Source organism: Nesoenas mayeri (genome assembly GCF_963082525.1).
Source record: "Nesoenas mayeri genome assembly, chromosome: 3".
Taxonomy (NCBI): domain Eukaryota; kingdom Metazoa; phylum Chordata; class Aves; order Columbiformes; family Columbidae; genus Nesoenas; species Nesoenas mayeri.
The window spans coordinates 28,524,399-28,548,836 of NC_137544.1; the positions used below are offsets into that span (position 1 = coordinate 28,524,399).

General features: G+C 35.7%; 1 protein-coding gene across 1 annotated transcript in view; it reads right to left on the bottom strand.

The window, feature by feature from the left end:
* EYS (eyes shut homolog) overlaps nt 1-24,438 on the bottom strand; it is a gene marked incomplete at its 5' end in the record, with an annotated part of 675,648 nt that overhangs the window by 420,083 nt on the left and 231,127 nt on the right. Inside the window, 3 exons of the mRNA XM_080341398.1 lie at nt 3,228-3,427; nt 16,089-16,167; nt 16,691-16,862. Coding sequence (XP_080197524.1) covers nt 3,228-3,427; nt 16,089-16,167; nt 16,691-16,862 — 451 coding nt within the window. The remainder of the gene's footprint in view (nt 1-3,227; nt 3,428-16,088; nt 16,168-16,690; nt 16,863-24,438) is intronic.

A 24,438-nucleotide genomic window follows, 5' to 3' on the forward strand; every position in this document is an offset into this window, starting at 1 on the left:
GCCCTACACGGGACTCTCTCCAGCAGTTCCCTGTCCACCTTGAACTGAGGGGCCCAGAACTGGACACAATATTCCGGGAGTGGACTCACCAGGGCAGAGTAGAGAGCAAGGAGAACCTCTCTCGACCTACAAACCACCCCCGTCCTAATACACCCCAGGATGCCATTGGCCTTCTTGGCCACGAGGGCACAGTGCTGGCTCATGGTCATCCTGCTGTCCACCAGGACCCCCAGGTCCCTTTCCCCTACACTGCTCTCTAATAGGTCATTCTCCAACTTATACTGGAACCTGGTGTTGTTCCTACACGGACGCAAGACTCTACACTTTCCCTTGTTATATTTCATTAATTTTTTCCCCGCCCAACTCTCCAGCCTGTCCAGGTCATGCTGGATGGCAGCACAGCCTTCTGGCGTGTCAGCCACTCCTACCAGCTTGGTGTCATCAGCAAACTTGCTGATAGTACACTCTAGTCCCTCATCCAAGTCATTGATGAATATATTGAACAGTACTGGCCTCAACACTGACCCTTGAGGCACTCCACTAGATACAGGCCTCCGACTAGACTCTGCACCATTGACCACAACCCTCTAGCTTCTTTCCTTCAGCCAGTTCACAGTCCACCTCACTACCCAATCATCCAGACCACACTTCCTCAGTTTAACTATGAGAATGCTGTGGGAGACTGTGTCAAATGCTTTACTGAAATCAAGGTAGACCACATCCACCGCCCTGCCATCATCTATCTACCTTGTTATATCTTCATAAAAGGCTATGAGGCTGGTCAAGCACGACTTCTCCTTGGTGAAGCCATGTTGACTGCCCCGAGTAATTCTTATGGAACAACTTCTTTTCCTTTAGATACTTGGAAAATACTATGAAAAAGCTTCACAGTTCTTATTAAATGCTCATTATATCAACCATATGTAGGTTGGATTTAATTGTCTTCTGAAAGCCCCCTGAGCCCAATGATAGCTTTATTATTAATACACTAATTTATGTAGTGCTTGTTGTTGTGGCCACCAGTTCCATTAATTAAGACTACTAAAATACAAAGCAAGGTAGGTGGGCATCCTTTCAGATGATAATCTGTTTCCTGAAGCCCTGATTCAGTGGCAGTCTGCCCAGGATAGAACTGAATTACAACTCCCAGCACCCCCCTCATTTCCAATGAGTTGTTTTAATTTTAAACCAAGGGCTTGAAGATAGAAAGATATTTCAGATAACACACAATTCAAGGGCTATCCCAAAGTGTTGTGTTTTTTTTATTAATTTCAGGAAGAAGCCTGTACCGTTGTTCATGTAATTGATTCCCACATAATCCAAGAAAAGTTGAATCATTCACTGGACTACTGCATAAAATATCATATACATCATAGCTAAAGCTGGTAGTCCTGCCCACATTTAAGGCAGTGTGACACATACTGGACACATTACTTGCTGTTTCCAGTTTTACCAGCCACAATAATACAAACATCTGAGGCCAGATGCTCAAAACAAGGAGACTCTAAAGGATACTGGATTTTTGTCCTCCCTCCTGCCCATTCCACATTAAGTATGTAACAGACATTAAGACTCCTCACTCATTTGGATGTTGGTGGCATTTTGCTGGAGTAGGAACTATTTCTCCCTTCCTTATTTTTCAATTATTCTGCTTTTCTGTCCTTTATATCAGTCCTATTCTCCAGTCATGATTTCATGAGTTTTGTTTAGACTGCTTAAAGCAAGTGGAAGGAATGGTAGAAAAAGGAGTGTTTACATCTTAATGTTCACAGTAAAGGAGCAAACCCAACTTAATGATCTTTTTATGTTTCTTATTTCCACCTTGTACACGTTACTTGGAATGGTAGCAGCTGCTGAAGGGCAAGACAGAGAATTACATCTGTCTCCTGAAGTATATCAACATAGAAGAGGCAATCAGCTAAAAAAAGTCCTTTCCCCAGATCCCTCAGAGGAAGAAATTTATATCACGTACAGGACTTCTTTTTTGCAAGATGTCAACCTTATCTCACATCAACTTACCTTACTGTAGTTTTGCATCACTCATGAAATCCTTTGTGATTTTGGCAATGCTAAAAGTCCTGATTTTAACTGTTTGTAATTTTCCTGACACTGATTCCATTAACAGCTCCTCCTGATGGCCAATACTGGGCTCAGAAGCAAGTGCAAGGTAGTTGCCATCACAACATTTGGAATAAATTCCAATGTAGAAGAAAGGAAAAATACACCAATGTTTGAAGGGTGGTATGCTGGTGAGGTCCTTCAGTCTGCCATCTCAGTGGAAGGAGGGGTTAAAGATCCATGAGGCAGGTTAGCAGCAGGTATTACATTTATTTCTTAACCTTCCTCATTTCATAAGTTTCCTTTCTTATAGTGCATTATAAAGCTATCAAATTGTTACACAAAACAAACAATGATTATTCTTAGTTAACATTAGCAGGTGTTGGGGATTTTTGTTGTGTGTGTTTTTTAAAAATTTTGTTTGTTTGTTTTGTTTTTGAATAAAACTGTTAACCTTAAGCTTCAATTTTGGCCATTAATCAGTATCAACTTACTGGTCACATGATTGTATAGGGGAAGATATTTATACTTCATTGTTAAGTATGTTTATAAGATATTTTCTTAGTATTTAATATTTCTACAAATGTAGCAACTGAATAGGGACTTAGATAATAACTGTGAGTTGATGTATGTATACATTATTCTGTACTACAACTAAAAATTTATGCTACTCTATAGATTTTATTAGTTGTTTCACTATATTATGAGTACATAAGATATAAGACAACATGTATTTAGTTAGAAGCCTTAAACAGCCAGAGAATGATGATGACGACTGATCAAAGAAAATTTCTTCGGATACATGTCTGTGCACACATACTATACAAATTACCTATCATCTAAATTTGAGTGCAAATCAATTTTATCTCTGAGTACAGTACACAGGAGTACATACATATCTGTAAACATCATGATTTTAAATTTTTTTAGGGTCAGTTTGTGTTAGGAGTATCCGCATAGAACTCTGAAAAGTACCAGAAGATAAGTTTCCACATAAAGGGCCTGATGTTAAACAGTGAACGGTTTAAGATAACAAAGTGTTTGAGCACTAGATTAAGCATCAAATGCAATCAAGCTCACATACAGCACATAGCAACACCATCATCCTGAAATCTTAGCAAATCAATGTGTATTAAGTAAAGCAGTTATAGGACAGTATTCATACTAACCTGCAATGAAAAGTTCTTCCAGGTCCATCAACACATACACCTCCATTGTAACAGAGAAGTGAGTTCGGTGTGGCCTCAATGCAAACATCAATATCAACTTCACAAAACCTTCCAGTGTACCCACTCAGGCAAGTACAAACAAATGCATTAACTGCATCTTGACAAGAACCTCCATTAATGCAGGGAGTGGACTCACATTCCTGAGGAGAGAAATAATACATTGACTACACAGCTTTAAAACACATTACACATTAATTCATATTAACAGCAAGTGGAAGAGACTGAATACAGGGATTAGAAAAAGAGTGATGGATTTTTTTTATTTTCTGATAAGTGGAAGTCTATAATTTAGGGCACTTTTTATTTCTATAGAGAACCTTTGGTTACAACTCATACTCAATCTTGAAACTATGCTTTTTCCCCTAATTAATCTTGGAGAAATACATATATTTTTTATAGAAGCAGTCTTACAGCCATAGGTATGTGCTCCCCACGCATGATTCCTTTATGAAAATTTTAAAGCCTGTTTTTGAGCCATATTTTATTCAATTATTCCAAGTTTTTATAATGGGGCCTATTGCAGTGAAAAAAGCCACATTAAGACAGTTCTGAACAGCATAAAAAATTACTTCTATTAATCAACACACAGAGGCCTTTCATCAAATATTTCCTAATAAATGCATTCTTATTGTCAATTAATGCATAATATTACAAAGAAAAACATGTAGAAATGTTTATATATTCACATAAAAACAATTCACTCTGATAAAGCTATTGTGAAAGTCATCAAATTAAAACCATGCAAAGTAGCAGCAAATTAATGTTCCTCCATAATTACAGGAGAGTTTATTCAGTGCAATTGCCAGTGCAAAAATACGTTTTTACCCTTGAGCACAGAAACCTAGTTTTTGCCTGTATCCCAAAGGAGTATTATTTTGCTGCTGCCACCCAAATAGCCTAACTAAAGCCAGTATTTTAAATTTATTCTCACGCTGCTGTAACTTTAGACGGTTTAATTCTTTAAGGATATCCAAGGGCACTCAGATTTCCTGCAGGTACTACAGTTGTTTTGACAGAATGTAAATTCAGATACCCGTAGGGAATTACAAGAAAACAACTTATTTTACTATACAGTCTCCAGCTGGGTTTCTATAGGATGATTTATTAGTGAGCATTACATGAACTAATTGAATTGTACAACCCACAGGAAGATGGGGATAGCTCTACAGACTGCCAAAAATCCTGTGGGTTCTAGAAATCCTAGATCCTAGAAGTTTTCTTTTGCTGTATTAATTACATTTGTTGCTGGCAAACATCAGTAATCTTTGTTTTGTTTATAAAAAATAATCTCAATTCACAATTCCAACTGCCCAGTTTTCTTTCTCTTTCAGTAACTTGTCTAGGCTTCCTAATTAGTATTCACTTGTATCTCTCTCTGCTACTTCTGTTTTTACAGCTTTGCTCATTAGCAGAATAAATTAAAAATCTATCAATCTATCAAAATTTTACCTTATTATTATTCAAAAATTATCCAAATCAAAGTAACTAAGGATAATTTCAAAGCTCAGACAAATGTTCACAGCTTTGGCTCAATATACCATCACAGTCATATCGAGTTGCAAACTTAAGGTAAAACTTTTTCATTTTCTCCTATGGAATGTATTGTTCTTGTAAAATCTTACAAAATGGCTCAGAGTAATTAGTTTTTACAGTAACATAAAAAAACAGACAGTATGTAGGAAAGAAACCACACTTATCACTTTCCAGTATACTTAGATCCACTGAGGTTAAAAGTTCATCATTAAACTTGCAAAAAAACCCAAAGTACTCTGTTACCAGAGAAGTGCTGGTCTGCCCTGTTCTTAGGCAAGAAAATTGTTTCAGTGAAAAGAGACACACACAACTGTAAAATGTCACAAGTAACTTTTTCCCTAACTAAGTGACTTACCACATTGCCACCACATGCTGTAATTCATAGGCTGAAAGAACAAGGACATTAGACGGCAAACTGAAGTTGCAGCACAGCTGTGACTAAGTCCTGCCCATCTTAGATCCTACCAGAAACTGACTTTACAGCTTGGCATTGGAGAATAGCTGGCTTCACAGAAAATCCCCAACTACCCTGATTCCCTGAAGACAAGTTCACCTAACCACCAATGCTATTTCAGTGTTGTCTTCCTTTTTATAATCACAGATTGAATCTTAAATATGAGACCTAACCAGACAATTCCCTAATTACAGCATCAGTTGCAGGGACTTACAGCCCTAGAAATATTCTCTCTCTTCTCCAGCGTAGTAGTCGAAAGAGACTTTCTTGGGCACCTCAGGTGCCCAGTTACCAGCCTAGTAAGATATCCTTTAACCTTTTCTCACCTAGAAGTCGTCAGATCCTATCAAAATAAAATTGCCTTTAAACAACTAAGAAACCTGAAAACTACAAAAATATTATTGACAAAGGTTATTAGGTTTCTCGAAACACAAGTTGTTGGTATACAGATATGTCACAATTGCTCATTTATACTTCATTTTGTACCTTATTTTCAATGGGTCTTTTTAACCTTTACTAAATCTGAAATTCTATTTTGATCTGGAATTTAAAAATGCATAATTTTTAAGCTTCAAAGGCAAAGTCATTATCTTACAGTAATCCTTCCAAAACTTTACAAATAACCTGTTTGAGTAAAACAAATAAATACCACTAAAACCCCTGCAGTCAGTGAGAGCAGCATGGGCTTATCTCTTAGAAATTTACAGTATTCGCTTGGCAGATATGGAGAATAAATAGCAAGTTTAAATGGTGACAAATAACTCAAGGTAGAGTGAATGCTGCAGATAAATACGGGTAACTTTGATTTATTTGCCATTAGAATCAAATGTTTGCTAACAGAAGGTATTTGGCAATACCTCACTGACCATGAGGCCAGTATCTCCCTTTCATTTTCCTCTTTCCTCACCTCTGCTCAATCCCATTTTGGGAGGAAAGGAGCAGTGTTGTGAGCAAAAGGGAAGCCCTGTTACCATCACTGTACACTCATACAACATTCCTAAATTGGCCAACTTCACAGTACAGAAAAATTTGCAGATTATGTTACAGAACATAAATATACACTCTGATCTTGATTAGCAATCTAGGCCTGAAGCCCAAATGTAATTTGACTTGCATTTCCTAGTGAAAACAAAGGGGAATAAATGTCTTCAGGATTTGCCATTGGTTTTATATTATGAAAACTTCAGGTGTAGTTTTGGCTTATGATGTTCTTAACTCCTTCCACTATTCCCTGCTAGTTCCTCATCCCAAATCATGCTCATACTTCTTAAAAACCAGCAACAACAAAACCATCATTGTATTTGTAAATTACGCTCAGTGCTCACACTTTACAGCATAACAGTACTCCCTTTCCCAGCTCATCTTTTAAAACACTAACAGCTTCAATAAGTTACCTTATAAAAATTTGAAATAATTTAGTATCATTTCTATTTTGTTATTGTAATTATTTGTAGAGAATTTTTGTAAACTTTCTTTTTTCCTTATATCTGATCTCCTCAGAGTAAAGCAGGAAGGGTCCCTTTCAGTAGGCTTTTTTCCCCTGGGTCTTTTTTCTGTGAAGCATACACTTTTCCCATTTTGATCTAACAAGGAATCAATTAAGTTTATGTGTTGTTAACAGGCAATGTCCTTGGAAAATATATGAAAGTTATAATGGACAAACTATCACTATGAACTCCCACTGCAATGCTGTTGCAAAAAATTGCTAATGTTATTCTTGTGTCTCCAGTCAGGGGAACTATGACATGCACTTAGACAGTTGATTATTCCTCTTTTTATGGTTAGGGGAAACTGAAGCATTGTGCCAAGTTTTAGAATCTGTTTATTATAAAGTATGCCAAAAGACTGAGAATATAAAATGATTTAGGTACTAGATAGAATGCCATATAGTAAGCTAAGGAAAATAACACTTAACAGAACTTCTAGGATTGATTTTTTTTTTCCAAAACATTATTACATCATAGATCTCATTTTTACATGATACTGCCAAAAACATAAATGAAATATATGGCTTAAAAATGATTAGACAAATTCATGGAGTACAGGTCTCTTTCTAGCTATTAAAGCAATAATCAGTGTGAGTTCTTTGCCATAAGAAGCTCCATAACTCTTGATGACTCTATGACTGTTCTTAGGTTTAGTTTATCACCAAGAAAATTGAGAGAGAGAGATAATGGCAGTGCATGGTTATTTTCACAAGTAGTATTATATATTAAGGAGTATTTGAACTCCCAGAGAAAGTCAGTACAAAAATGACTACCTGGATTCCCAAATTCAGATGTATCCAGATAGAGATAAGGTCCAACTTTAATACTGAGAGTCAGCCACTGTAAAACAGGCAAACATAGTTGATCTTCCACCTCCTTATCTTTCTAAATAAAAACCGGATGTCTTTCAAACACACACTTTAAGCAAGTGTAATTTAAATACAAATATAAGTTTCCATGGTGCTGTAAATGAAAGGACTATACAGACTTCTGACAGGAGAACAGGATGGTGATTTTCTGCCTTTATTTTTTACTCAATTATTGTTATGGTTCATATAAAGCCTCATCTTTTTTTTCCTTAGGCTAGCAAGACAATTTAAAATTCAAGGCAAAAAAACTCCTGAATGAATATTAAGATTTCTTGTTATGCAACTCTTTTAAGGTTAAGGATCCTTGACTCAAAAACCGCAAAACAAGATCCACTACATTTACTAGAGCACAATAAATTATAATTTCTTGTTGTCCAAATGTCATAGTGTAGTAAATCTTGTTTTTACTAGGAAGGGGATGATTGTCCCCTAAGAGAGCTCACCTGGCATGGCACAGTCCACTGGTTCTGCTGGCAGGGAATTGTTCTGAAATCTAGACTCTAGCAACTGAGTTAGAAAGGCACAACATTTTGCTCAAGGCATATGACTCCCTTGTACAAATCTGTGGGTCCATACTGACATCTGTCTTTGGAAGCAAGGTCAATCTGCCTAAGAAATTCCAATTTTCTACATATCAAATTACATAATTTTCAAAGCCCCAATCCATAGATTGAAATAATAATGAGGGGATGGATTTTAGCAAATTGATAAAGATGGTGAAAATCTACTAGTTTTCCAAATAATGTGTCAGTTCAGCTCTGTTTCTTGAAACAAAATCTAGAAGCGCATTGCAGAAGTTAGGATTTTTATTTCTTTTTCCTACAGAAAGGACTATTGCTCATTAGTCCTCCTTGGAAACTCCAATTAGAAATAAATTTAAAAAAAAAAAAAAAAGTCCAACACTTCAAAATCTATGTCTAGAAAAGAGATTCAAGATGTTCAATTCTGAACATAAATAACTCATGCAAATCATTTATGAGGGGAAAAAGTCTACTGCAAATATCCATTTGTAGACAACTATGCAGTGCTTAACTGTAAGGGAAGACTTGAAGCAGAAAAAGGTAGTGAACACCAGTTCAGGGAGAAGAAGAAAGTATCCTGCTATTTGTGAGAAAACTGGATTCCAAGTGGAAGCCACTGACTTGTAGAAGGTAGAACCAAACAGAGCTTTAACTTGAATTTGATGGGAGATGAAAAGACATAAGAAAAGAATTTGAAGAGAAATACTGCACCAGAAAAGAAAGATGCTTTCAGGAGTTGTGTTTCCAGTCATTTAATGATAGGTCTGAGGGCAAAATTATTCTCAGGTCAAAAGCAGAATTTTTGTAATAAACAAAAGCCTTGTGGTCTAGAGTCTGGATTAGAGTTAAAAAAAAAAGTAGGCAGAAAGGAAACCAATGCTGTCAATAAATGCTTTGGAAAATAATTCATGTGTTAAAGCAAGGTTTTGTACATACAAAACATGGTATGCATATGGTTTTTAATGCACCCCAAGTCTGGATTTTAAAATGTTTAAATTTACAATATTACTTCATAGGAAGTGTACAATTTAATGTTTTAATATTATTTCATAGTTATGCAAAACAGAAATGGTTCAGTGCATTAGTGGGAAACCATATACATGCATATTCTGTGATTTCAGTTACTTTCAAAGGTATTTTAACTTTTCCATTCACATGGGAGTTCGAAGTTCACTCTTACTTTGGGATATCTCAATAGTACTACTATTAATATAGTATATCTAATAAAATTATAAACAAAGTGTGTTTTTCTAACCAGTAACATTATTACCCTACTTTTTCTCTATTTTTCTGTTAATATTATCACATATCCACATTGTTTCATTATTAACTTCCCAAAGCTTTTTCATTTGATGGAATAAATATACATACAATGTTTTGTGAAATGAACTGGAAAAACTTATTTTTGTGTTTGAGAATGTTGTTTTTATCTAACATCATTCAAAATTATTTAAAAATTATCAAAATATTTTGCTTTCAAGTTTTGGATTATGGACATAAGGAGAAAAAATAATAAAAAAAAATAACCCTATTTTTAAGACAACAATACAGAGCAGGAACACATTGGATCAGACCAATGGTGCAGTAGTAGTGTTCTGTCTATAATAGCGGTGGAGAGAAAGTCACTTCAGTAAAATCATGTGAACTTTGTCAATTTCTACAGTTTATGTTCCATGCATCCTCCCAGCAAGCAGAACCACCTAATCAGACATGAGAAAGAGTACTTTGCTGACATCGCAATCAGTTTATGAACCTGTTGTTCATGACTTGCCTAATTTATTTGAAACAACTAAGATATCACCTGACTCCCAGCCTCCTGTGGCAGCAAGTTCTAGAGGTTCTCTGCTTCATGTGAGAGAAAGTCCTATTTCTTCCAGTTGTTTCTCCACTTATTTTCAGCGTGTCCCCTCAATTCTTTTACTGCATAATTTGGTGAAGAATTTTCCATTGAAGTTTATCTGCTACTGTCAGTTTTCTAAACCTTAATTGCATTCGCCTCAGCTTTCTCCTCTCCAGACAGGATAATTTCAGCCATTTAACTCTGTCCTTACAAGGCAACTAGTGCATTAATATAATTTTTGTTGCCTTCTGTAGCTTCTCTAACTATACTAAACCCTCCTTGAGAATCAAGGTCCAGAGCTATGCACAGTACCCAATAGATGAGCTTACTGGAGTTTTACTCGGTTAAATTATGTCCCCTGTCTTGTTCCCTACACTCTTCCTGATCATGTCCAGAAGTGTTTATTCTGCCACCCCACCCTGCCCCACACACACACATTCTGAACTCTGACAATAAATTGAGACAATGATTTCAAAGAACTGTCAAGAATTGCTCCAAGTCTTCTTTCCTGCATTGTAACGGCCTGTTCTGAATTCAGCTGTAGGTAAGTATTAGGCTGTTTTTCCCTAGATTGTTATATTACACTGAAGCTTATCTGCCACCTTTTCACTCTTTCCATCTTGTGAGGTCCTTCTGGAGTCCTCAAGTGCAAAGAACTCACTGAGCTTCTCTTGCTATGACCTTAATCTAAGTGCCCAATTTATGCTTTAGCCATCAAACCATTCTATGAGTTCCCTGCTTTGCTTCCTGTTTTTGAAAGATGTGAAGAGCTTTTTACAAGTTATAGTATCCTTTACAAGGCATTTTTCAATTTGTGTTTTAGCTTTTTGAACTTATTGCCAAGATCTGAACTACTGTGTTTTACAGAGTTTTCTGTTCTTCCCATGTGGCCAAGCTTTCCATTTATTAAAGTGACATTTTTTTCCCTGTGACAGCCTTAAGTTTCCTCCTTAAGTAATCTGGCAGATTTTGACCCCATGAGTTCTTGAATTGTGGGACACATTTTATCTGCACTTTTAAGTTAGGATTTGTTTAACAGCCCCAAATATGTTTCCTGTGGTTTTGGCTTACTCCTCTTAAGCTATTTGACAATGCACTCCATTTTGCCAGTTTCCTTTCCCAAAATTCAATGTCTATCTGCTGAACTTACTTGGTATGCTCTCTCATGCTACAGCCATAAACCTAGCTGCATTATAGTCATTAATATACGTAATCTCTGTCATTAACAGCTCTTGAGCCAGATGCTGATCTTTTCAAAGGCAGGCTGAACACTACTCATATTGAGATTTTAATTCTGTAATTCAAATGGTGCTCTTCTACACTTGTCAGGTTTTCCCAACCATCTAGGTTAAATATTTCCCTACAACCATTTAACTTTCATTCAATATCCTGGGTCCATGATGATAAAGGTGCAATCTATCTTGTACAGGTTCTTCCAATTTCAAAAAGTTTACCATTTTAAATGTGTCTGAATTCCTTTTGTCTATACCAGCACAATACTCATGTACTAGGACTCAATCTCTGTCTGCTTCTCAGATCTCATGGGGAACTAGCAGTCTTTCAAAGACAGATAGATAGATAGATGCATGTCCTAGACCATGGTTTCCTGCCCAGCCTGAATTTATAACCCTCCTACACTTCCCTCCATTACTGGTCATCAACACAGGTCACAGTTACCAGCTCCTTTCCAATACACTGAAGGAACATACCTACAGATACTGTGAAATACAGTGTCCTTCCAGATGCAGAGCAGGTTACTTTGTACCTAAGGTTTCTTTGATGTTATAAATCTATTTACTTATGTGCCTAACAACTGAATGATCTTGGGGTTTAAGATATTCTCTGTTGCTAGAGCATCCTTGATGCACAAGCATACTGTAATATCAGTTTATATGTTTTTTCTTGTGTGAGAGATTAGAAATATTCCTATCAGTGGAATGTCCTCAGAAGGCTTACCGCTTTGGAGGTGTAACTCCTGTGCAACATTCTTCTAGGTCTCACCCGTTTCTCTACTTCTCCAATTTCTATTCACTATTTTTCTATTACTTCTCTAGTATAATCTCCAATTCAGCCACTCCTACTTAAAATAGACTTCTTAGGGCCAGGAGGTCTCTGTAGTGGTACACACACTGAAATTGTCCCATGGGTGGATAATCACAGATGTTGTGCTTTGCAGAATAAAGTGGATATCTCCCTTCTGCTCTGAGATTTACCTTTCTGCATCTTAAGAATAAACTAAACTACTTTAAGTTTACATTAGTTTAGCTTTTTTGAAGGAGCTGCTTACCTTACTCGACCCTCTTTAATCTAGTTAGCAATATGTAAACATACTCAAGAGTGTGAAGAAGTCCCACATAGGCACAAACAAGAGCATTCATCTCATCTGGGGCTCTATGTACATTCCCTTATGTTTGCCATCCAGATATATGCTACACATATACAGTGAGAATTCTGAGGAGGGGATTCTACTTTTTGTCTTACCTACTGCAGTCCATTAAGATCCAGTCATCATAGTCAGTAGAGTCTAGACTTACTAATGAAATGCAGATATCCATTCCAAACTCAGCTGAACAACTGTACAGATCTCACTAAATATTCACATTTTCATTGACTATAAGTAGTGCATAGACAACTAGCTTTCTCAAAGGCAACTCAAGTCAGGCAAGCTGAATCATACTCTTCTTCCCAATCAAATTACAGATAATTATAGTGCTGTCAAGTCCCACGTCTTATGTGCAATCTGACAAGTCCTGTTAAGTAATTGCTTATTTACTTGGACTAGCAGAATATTGTTCTCTGACTCTACATGTGCATCAGCTGTGATGCCTTTGTGTAGAAAATTAGTTGGTTTTCCTGATTTTCCCCTTGTTTCCATCTTTTATTAAAACAGGGAGAAAAGATCAGTAAAATGATACAAATTAAAATAATTTTAGGATAGTCTCTGATCATAGCTTTTGTCAGATACAAGCAGAAACACCAACAAGCTGAATATCATTCTGAATAAAGACTCAGAATCCTTTTTGCCCTCTTTTGGACAGCATGAGACAGCCTTAGTGGAGCATGGAAGAAGCATAACTGCCAATGACAATGACTGCCAAGGAAGACAATGACATCTTATCAGTCATAGCAAAAAACAAAACAAACAAACAAACAAAAAAACACAACAAAGAAACTAAGAAATAATGTCTATTACTAATATTCTACTGGCTACATTAGCAAAATGTTTACTTATATCAAAAAGAAAACATCAATTTTCAGTTATACATACTCATCTTACAACTTCAAAAATATGCAAATGTCAAAGGAAGTAATGTATTGCAATAATTCATATAGTGCATATATTTTTTTTTCTTTTTTGTGCATGAAATCCATAACTGAAAAAACAATGAAAATTGTATTAGATAGGGAAATTCCAGCATCCACACCCCATGTTAGATATGCAAAAGCTATAGGCTATAAAGACAAAGTGTTTGGGTTTTTTTTCCTAGAAGTATTAGACAACCTGAGAAAATCTTGAAGTGTATTTTCTTGCAAGCTATATTGTAACACATGTAGAGATTGAAAAAAAGTCCAAGATGAAAAAATCAAAAGCATCCAAGTACGTCTAGGGAAAACAGACTCAATTTGCCAATTAGATACAGATTTTTGGAAAGGGAGAAACAAATTCAAAACCTAAAACCAACTCTCCCAAACCCCTTCTTCTCAAGCTCAACTCTACTCCTCCATTCCCAACTCCTCTATCTCATCCTTTCACCCTGAGCAGTACAGGGCAGGGGGGAAATGAGTCAGTTTGTAACAGCTCCTCTCTGCTGCTCCTTCCTCCTCACATTTTTTCCCGATTGGGTCTTCTCTACTGACTGCAGGTCCCCCTTCCTGTGTGGGCACTCCACAGGCTGCACTTCTTTCAGGGTACACCCACCTGCTGCAGCATGAGGTTCTCCATGAGCTGCAGTGTGGATATCTGCTCTGGTGTGCTCCTCTCCCTGGACTGCAGAGAAATACTTGCTCCACTGCAGTTCTTTCCAGAGGCTGCAGGGGAATCTCTGCTCTGGCACCCACAGCTTCTCTTTGCTCTCCTTCACTGGCCTTGATGTTTGCTAGACTGCTTCTCACAACTGCTTTCCTTACTCCTCTCTCTGCTACACAGTGTTGCTTGTTTGTTTTACCCTTTCTTAAATATGTTTCCACAGAGATGCAACTATCCTGGTTAAGGGGCTCAGCTGTGTCCTGTTGTGTGTCCTGTGGAGAGTCCTTTGGAGCTGATTGGAGCTGACTAGAACCAGCTGTGCCTGGCCTGGGGCATCGCCTGACCTTTCCTCCTAGAGGCTGTCCTGTAGCCCTCTCTCTAAATAAAACCTTGGCACCTGCACTCAATTAGTTGCATAAACCTTAATACAAAGAAAGGCATCTTCAGGTGCAGAAAACATTGAAATATATTTAGCTGGATTAATTCCTGATTATTTTTTTAAACAGAGGAACTGGCTGATGTTATTCTAGAGGGAAACAATAATAGAGCATGAGCCTACCATGTCTATCCACATATGGGTGCCTCTAGAGCACCAGAAAGCCTTTTTTATCACTGTAAGATTTGTAGAGGCATGATATATGTCTGATCAGGGTGAATGTAGTGTAGAGCATTTAAAAATATGGCACCTGCAACATAGTCTAATCACATTGCATGTAAATAGAATGAATATAAAAAAAATGAAGCCATCATTCTGACAGATTTATCTGTCAAATGTGTATGTATATTATTTCTTTTTATGAATTTCTAATCTGTGCATTTTTAAACATCTTAGTATGAAATGTGGTTATCTTTTGTATATGATTTTATGCAGTTATCTACAGGTCATTTAATCTTTCATTCTCTTAAAATGGAGTAAAGTGTAAATCTTGGATGTTGCTAGAGAAAATATTACCCAAGGGTATTCTGTATTAGCACTGGCAAGAGCTGATAATCATACGGGTTTGCAATATCATGTCATGATGCACAGTCTGTTGATTTGAATTTTTTCTGACCTTTTTTTTTATTTTCTGTAGAGGAAACTGGAAATTGTATTCCAGCTAGATTTACTCCTTATGTGAGACTGTAATGTATTTTCAACAGAAAAGTTGTTAAACCATACTTACTTTATGTAATATGATTTTTAGTTATCTAGCACTTTGAGCAATATATAAAGAAGTGAAAGGTCCCTACATGTATACAAAAGTTAGAAAGAAATTTGGGTAACATTTTGGGACGTGTTTTTGATAATTCAGAAGTACAATATTAGAAGCCAGACATCCCAAAGGGAGGCAGATCTCATGCCAGACTTTCTCTTGAGACCAAATACTTTTAAAAGGATCAGATCCTAAGACTTGAATAAACTCTGTTTGGAAAACAAACAAACTAACAAACTTGGAAAGGTCTAAACTAATTCAATACTTTCCCAGAAGTGTGGCCAACACTGTAAAGAATGTTCATTGTTATGACAGATGGAGTTACCTTCTGCAAGTTGATTTACTGACCATGAGAATCTTCATGGCACAGACTCACATATACAGGTGTGCTCTTTATGCACAGCCGTTCTCCATGATAATGAAAAAATATTCTTGAACTTAAGAGGAAAAACTGGGTGATGTATTTTGTGCACCGGTTTCATTTAACAGAATTCTAGAATTACCTGGATTTAGAAATATGAAAGATGACTCATGTCTATTTTTGATGTAGAACATTGCATTTTGAGGTTTACTATTCAAATACAGAGTCAAGCTACAGCAAATGGGGCTCACAATGCAAATTAGGTAGTTATGTTATCCATGCTGAACTGAGGCATAAATGATTTTCAGGTAATGTTGGCTTAGCTTGCTGTGACTTTTCAGATTTACAGTTCATGCTTCACCTTTAAAGTTCTTTACATATTTTCTTAATGGTCTTTTTTAATGCAGTTTCATGTAAGTAACAAATGATGAGATTTTCAGAACTGATTTCAAACAAGTGAATTTCTGTCATGTATTTTCAATAAACTGACATGTTCAGAAGTTACTTAAATAAAAATACGTTTCAAACAGCATATTACTCTTTCCCCTATAATTAAAATAAAATTTGAAGACATACATTAATATTTATCTCACATCTTGAGCTGGTCCATCCTGATTCACACATGCATTGATATCCATCAATGAGATCTATACATCTGAAATACAAAATAGTATTATTCAGATAAAGCTATGGCATTCTAGATTCAGCAGTAGTAGTATCTTTCTGTACATTTCAAAATAGTGGTCTGATGTAGCCTAGTGAAATCTACGGTACTTTTAATAAGTTTTAATAATGGGTATCACATGTGTATATTATGGATGCTGAGGGGTTTTTATAAGGTTATTGATTCTCACATTAAAAGATATTTTCCCATTTGAACCTGTTGGCATGTACCAGCTAAAGATTTGCTTCTAAGTATATTAAACTCTAATTAATTCATATGTGCTGAAAACTGGCTTATGCTAATGAACAAAAATGAAAAAGAAACTGAGATAATGTAACAGTATATTACACTAGTTTAAGCAGGCAACATCTGTCATCTTTAAGTGAGCTTGAACTCTTTAAGGAAGAATGTAATTAAAAGTATATTTATCAACCTTCCAATATCATTAAATCTTAAATATTGCTCATTAGATACAGTATCTTGGAGATAATAATAGTTAAATAAAAATAACCACCTTCCATGAAGACAAGGATCTGGCAAGCATTCATTAACATTTATCTCGCAGTTTGTTCCAATAAAACCTCTCATACAGTGACACTTATAGGAACTGATGTCATCAATGCAGCTTCCGTTGTGGAGACAAGGAGTAGACATACATTCATCTATATTTATTTCACATCTATCGCCTGTGAAAAAATGGAAGATACAACTAAGCTTTAAATTCCAAACTCAAACCAACTAACAGTTCATTTATTAATATAAATAATTCCAGACAAACTGTTTTTATTTACATACATTGTTTCTGTAGTTCATTATATTCATCAATAATGAACATCCCAGTGGAATTACCTGTGAGTGTAAATGCCAGAAAGAATGGCTATGTTGCAGCATATCACAGTGATAACATCTGTAATTGTGGCAAGGCAAGAAGACTTTGAGGGTCAACTTGCAAGCAAAATAGTTAAATGGAGAAACTGAAATTTCAAGAGGAACATTTTGCACAGCTAGTAGGAAGATTAATAGCACAGGTTTCCTGTAAGAGGGATACGGAATTAAAATCATACATGTCTTTGGTGGTCTAACTGTAATACTCATTTCCTCAAAATGAAACTAAAATGCAGGGGCTTTTGGTAAATGATGCCAGATGTAGAAGTCTCTGAAATATTTTTGAAGACATTCATTATGAGAGATACTTTTCTGCTTGTAATTTTCCTGCAAATTAGTGCCACACATCTTCCATCTAATCACCTTCAAGTACTTTACTAAATAGTGATTGACAACCAACACCTACCTAGGTCTCTTTGTAGTCAGCTACCACCCACTGCCTGGTAGGCAACTAAGCCCCCCCAGCTGCTCATTCACTCCCCCAGCGTGGAATGGGAGAGACAATCAGAAGGGTAAAAGTGAGAAAACTTGTGGGTTGAGATAAAGACAGTCTAATAAGTAAAGCAAAAGCTATTCATGTAAGCAAAACAAAACATGGAATTCATTCGCTAGTAATCAGAAGAGTAAAAGTGAGAAAACTTGTGGGTTGAGATAAAGACAGTCTAATAAGTAAAGCAAAAGCTATTCATGTAAGCAAAACAAAACATGGAATTCATTCGCTAGTACCCATCAGTTGGCAGGTGTTCACCCGTCTCCAAGAAAGCAGGACTCCACTTGCAGCAGTTGCTTGAGAAGATAAAATGCCATAACTCCAAACATACCCCCTTCCTTCTTATGCCTTGCAGCTTTTATTGCTGAGTACAACATCATATGGTATGGAACATCCCCGTGGTCAGTTGGGGTCAGCTGTCCTGGCTGTGTCCCCTCCCAACTTATTGTGCACCCTCAGCCTACTTGATGATGGGGTCATATGAGAAGCAGAGAAGACCTTGGCTCTTTGTAAGCACTACTCAGCAGTAGCTACAGCACTGATCTGTTATCAACACCTTTTGCAGCACAAATCCAAAACACAGCACCATACTAGCTACTATGAAGAAATTTAGCTCTATCTCAACCAACTCACTTTCCTAGTTAATCACACAAGTTACTTTGGAGGTGCAAATCTGTATTTTAGGAGTTAGAGGTTCTAAGTTCAACTCTATTAATTTGCTTTTGATAGAGAGATATATGTGAAAGCTATCATATTTTTTTTAAAAATAATTCCACTGTTTTATTATTTTTAAGGCAGATATTTCTGATCTTCAAGAAAGCAAACACTAGAATAGCTCCAGTCAGTTTTTTCATTATTTAAAATAGTTTGCTTTATAAATAACCTCATGACATTCATTCCTACTTTCACTGCTGCTGTTTCTATCCTCTGCATACATGTAACACACTCACTAAAGGAAATAAACCTGAAATCAAATTACATTATATTTAAAAAAATAGTATATTGCTAGTAAGATATTAATTAGTTCAGCAATATACCGGCAGCAGATTCCAAAATCAGTTAATGAAATCTGGTATGACTATAATCAACTCAGTAGAACCATTGATAATTATTCCCTATTCACATGTGCTTCCATTACTGCATAATCAATTGCGAAAAGAAAAAAATGTAGTTCCTTTAGATGAGTAACATCTTGTAATTAAATAGATTCTGGTTTGCATTTCTGACCTACTCTTATTTATGCTACATTGATCTACTATCTCAAGGCCATTTAATAAATTTTTACCTGAACATTTAAGTGAGCCCAATGGCAATGCAGTGAAATTCCATTACTTGATTGTGGGAAAAGAAGACTCAGTGCATAAATTTAATGTATCAATAAATTATTAGAAAATTACATTTGTAAAGACAAGACATATAGAGAAAAAAAAAAAAAAAAGGTATTTTCATTCCTAGAAAAGAACTTATAACCTTGGAGAGTTTTAAAATCAGGAATAATTGCAGTATTTCTTTAAAAAACAAGCAAACAAACAAACAGAACAGTACTCAGAATTACATATTCAGAATTACCAAATGGTGGAGAAATATTCAACTTGTACAGTATATAAAGAAGTTCTCCTTTTCTGTAACTTGAAGTCTTAAACTAGATATGACTTAACATATTTAATAGTCAGAATAAAAGAGAACATGTCAGTAAAATGCCATAGAATTGCAATCAAATTTGCAATAAGTCTTAAAGGAAATATGTTACTTCCATTGAAGTGCCCAAATGCTTGGTTGATTTGGAAAAATACAGTAATGACTTTAGTAAAATTCTGATCAAACTGCCAAATTAGAACTGATCATATATATTGTTAATGCAAATAATTAGTTCTTTCTTGTACGGCCTCATGTCTTTTCTAAAGGCCAGCATCTCTTCTGTTGGAAAATCAGTAAAATAATTGTAATGAATTAATGAAAAAATAAACCTCCATAATAACTACATAAAATTGAGAAAGTAACCATTTTTAGTATCCTAGACAGGGTATGCTTATGCAAGATAAAAAAGTTGTATTTTTTTTTTTCTGTAGATAATGTAATTTTGTAGAAATGACAGTGGGCAGAATGTAACTGCCCATTCCTCAGCTTCTATGTGGCAGTGGAGTAGAATTCAGATAATGTTGTGTTAGGGAAGTCACAGTGTAATACATCCCACCTAATTTTAACTACTGTGAAATTAAGAAACTAGTTTAAGATAGGTGTTTAAACTCACTTTAAAATAGATAAAGAAAGAAGCATCTTCAAAGGGTGACCTGTATCATGTCTTGGGCATAATTTATCTGCAATGTCCTAGTGATGACAAAGACTGCAGTGGATATGAAATGAGTAATTTGGACTAGCTGCCTAGTTTGTAAAGGCTTAAAAATAGATGAAATTAAGCCTATTCCTAATATCAGCATGATAGCCTATAAATAATGCTTCCTTAAATAATTTTTTTCTTCTCAGCCTCAGTTCTCCTGCTCCTTAGAGTTCAGTGAGAACGTATCACAGAAGTCTTCCTTAATTTCTGTCCAAATACTGTGAAATACTGTACATCACCTTTCAAGGCAATCTTTTCTTAAGAGAATGCTTAATGTCACAAAGGCTCTTGTCTTTAATCTCCAAGTGAATCTGAAATACAGGAACCAAATTTATGAAGGTCAGGCAGAGAATAAAATGGGAAGCTAGAGAAATGCAACTTTGTGCTTAGTGTCTTTAAAAAACAGATATCATAACACATAATTAAGATGAGATTCGTCCATGAAAGACTGAATCTGATGGAAAGAACAGAAATGCCTTGTAGTGATATCTCCATATTCTGTCCTAAAAAGGAATGCTTTAGCAATATTAATAGTCAAAATGGACATTTAGTACTGCCTGTGTTAAAGTTTCAGACATATGTAGAGACTAATAATCCATTTTGTCATTCCCACCCTAACAGGAATTTGTGGGATTTGCTAAAAAGACAGACTATAATCATTACAGTAATTACTGGTACAATAGGCTTAAAGATGAAAACAAATACACGTAACACAGCAAAAATAATTAAAGAAAATTAACTAAATAAAATAATTTTGAAGTATTCGTTCTAACAAAGAAAATAACTTGCTCAATAGTAGGAGCTAGTTTGAATGTTCTTGCCAAAATATAGTAATTCAATGTATTTTTGATAGCTTTTGTAAAAAGTAATTTATATTCAGATGCAAAAATATTTTCTTTAAATTCCACACTCATATTCTAATCACCTCTGAAGAAATCAGACCAAATACATGCCTGGCACTAATCCATTAGCATCTTTGGATTAATCCATTTTGTTACAAATAAACATTTTCATTTTAATCATTTCCAAGAACAAAATGTACTAAATTTGTAATCTGTCACATCACAGACACAAAAGGCTGGCAGTTGTTAATGACCATAACCTGGACAGTCTGTCATTCTCTTTCAATGTGTCTGCTATTTAATTTGAAACCAGACTTCTTTTTCAATCTTTGTTCAAAGTATGAAAACTTCTACCAAAAATAATCTTCCTGTCTTACAAACATTATGATACAACCAAACATTCTGCAAAGTTGGTGTGAGAGACAGACTATAATACCAGAGAACTGGCACCTTACTTAAAACATTGCCTGTAAATTGTTTCATAGCTCTGACCATGCCAGATGTGTTACTGGGTTGAAGACACCTCTTGCAGCTCTGCTTTACAGATTGTATTTACCACACTAGAAATAATGCCTCTATACATCAAAGAAAAGGGAGAAGGACCTCACACATACATGATGGGGGATTAAAGATGTTGATGGTAACCTGGGGACACCTGTGCATATCAGAGTGCTTCAGAAGGCAAGGAAATATCATAGATGTGGAGTGTAACACTAACATGAAAAGGAGACAGACATTTTTTTTACTCATTCAAATAATCTAAGGATCAGTTCTTAATAAAGAAAACTCTGCAATCTGCCCTTTTTATGACCAACCTACTTCACTAATCAGGGATGCCTCAGCCTTTCTTGGAGCTCATTTGCACAATTACACACATCTTAATGTAAAGAGTGTCACACCTTCCATCAAGATTTTATTCTTTCCAACTGTAAACTCAAATAAGAAATTATCCTTCTCTACCTTCAAGGATGTTTCTCACCAACTTCAGATCCAGCCTAGAATCTCTCCCTCTTCTGGACACTGAGCATTTATTCTCAGTCTTCTGTTTAAAAATATGTTTTTGCATTTCTTCCCTCAGAAATACATGCCCTCAACATTTGGGTTTTTACAAGCTGTAGTGTAACTAACAAGCTGAAAAATCAGAAACTAGTATTTCAGCACAGGAAAGGAGGAAGTTTGAAAAGGTAGTAAGTTCTAGAAATACCTTTTTTTAAAAAAAAAAACAAAACAAAACTCTCCTAGTTGCAAAACTTGAGGTCCTCAGGAGCTTTTTCCTTTCAACAGAATAGTGCTGAAAGCAGACACTGTGAACATAGGAACGGACCACACAACAAACACTTCTGACGTGTGATCTCTGAGGTGCACAAGCAGTATTAGCTACGCTCTCTCTTTAAGCTCTCATCCTACTACTAGCAAAAACAACTCTGAAGTTTTTCTACACATTTCTGCATTTTGCCTATGACTGATACACTCATTCCAAGGTCTGTAGTATATGCAATGTATATAATGATTTATTTATCTTAAAATCATGCATGCACATAACTTTGCAAAATTTTAATTTTTTAGACAGCAAACAGTTATTATTTTTACAATAAATTTCTGATAATCTCTATATCTTCCCCTCTTTATCAGTAAGCTTGACATTTTCATGACATTTCATATTTGGGTGTTTTTGTGATTCTGTGTTATATTTCTGAGAGTAAACTATTTTATTTTTTTATAAATATAGTATATATTCTGGTTTGTTTACTTCTTTTTAGACTTATAAGAAGACATGTTAGAACTCATACATACACATTTCAAAAATATACAAAACCTCTGTATACCATATATTAAATTGTTTGATTTTTAAGGTTAAAAACTGAGGAATATGGGAATTTATATACCTGCCCATTTAATTTAAAAGTGAATGCAAGAACCAGAGGGATTAAACAAAAAAATGTCACTTGTAGCTTGTACTATCTTTTTTTTCAGGTATTTGACCTCTAGACTAGAGCATGATGAGACCATCAGAAGGAGCAATCTACCTAAGCAAATTACTTCCTGAATTATTGCTGTGCTTAGTCATAGCATCGGATCAAGCATCAGATCTTAGTGATTTGAACACTATCTACTAAAAATACTAGAAATTCAAAAATCCATAATCTTGTGACAGCTAAAAGGGAACACACCATATGGAGAGTCTATAATTTAGTGACAGTCCTATTAATGATTTAACAGTCTGATAGCCAAAATTATCACTACTGAAAAGCATCAATATTAAAATCATTTAAATGATTATACCAAAATTCCTCCCAAACATTGCCGGTATCTAACATTTTCCACTGGTGGTGTGCTCATGCTTCAAGTGTCCCTGTGGGTCTAAAGTGTAACACTACAGTTTTCTCCCAAAAATGGTAGATGGGCAGTGGACGGAGGGGCATTGCAAGGATATACCAGCATCATGACATTTTGCCAGGAGGACTGTGAAGGACCTAGAAACAGATTTCTTTGTTTCAAGGAACACAACAATACTTTCTTCTTCTCCTAGTCTTGGGTTCTGCATGGGTTTCCTTTTATATTTTTCCTTGTCACAGCCTTTCCTTCTTGCAGGTTGCCCGACAATGACACCCAACCTCCTGCTCCCTGGCACACCAAGGGCAGCCTGGGCAGTGGCTGTCAGGGAGGTGTGTGTCACCCCTCCCCAGCAGGGTCACCCCCAGCACAGAAGCTGGAGCAGGGAGGCAGCAGTCACTGGGCCCAGCACAGGGGTTAAACCAGAGACACACAGCTCAGGCCATGGTGAGGCTGAGCCCCTGCACTGCCGGGTCAGCACACAGCTGGGCCTCCCCCTGCTGAGGGCAGAAATCATATTTATTGGATTACAGAATTATAAAATCAAGCTATACCTAAAGAGATCACAGTATAGAATTATGATTCAGCTCACCGATGAATAAACTTACAAAAAAGGGATGGAGAACAACATAAATCTGAAGGCAGTGCAATAAAATCTGTTAATTCATATCTAAGTATTGGAAACATCATGGCAAAAATGTCAGACTTGTCAATATTGCCAGAGGAGGTCACATTGTAGCTCAAAAAGCTGCAAATATAAATTCAATATTTACAACATTTTAACTTTTATTCAAAGAACATAAGGTTTACTACATACAATTGTTTTATTAAAATTGAGAAGAACTTTTAAAACTAAAAGATAACTTAAAACTTTTGACTGAAAGACAAGTTTCTAAGGAGCAAAGTGTCTTTCATATGAAGTAATACAGTTAATACAGAGAAAATAACTGTATTGGTATGTTGTATTGTATATATAATGTATATGTTTCGTATATTGCTTATATGTATTAATATAAACATGTACATATAGTCTTACAGAGGAATAACCCATTTTTTTCAGAGTAGTCACTGTTTATTATCCATTTTAACACCGTAAAATGGAGCGTAAAAATAAAATAAGAGGAAATTGGAGAGCTGTATTATATGGTAAAGTCATCAAGAAAAAGATGTTTTAGCAGCACTCTAAAATAATATAAGTATAGCTTTGTTTAAAAAAACAAACAGATATACCTTATCACTTTATAACCTGAACGCCTCCAGAATATGCTAATATTATTATTGTTATTATTATAGCTTTTGATTTTCTTCTCTATTAGGCATGTTTTATGTAGTCTGTAATAGTCTTATTTAAAACTGAAGCACTTCTGCATTTT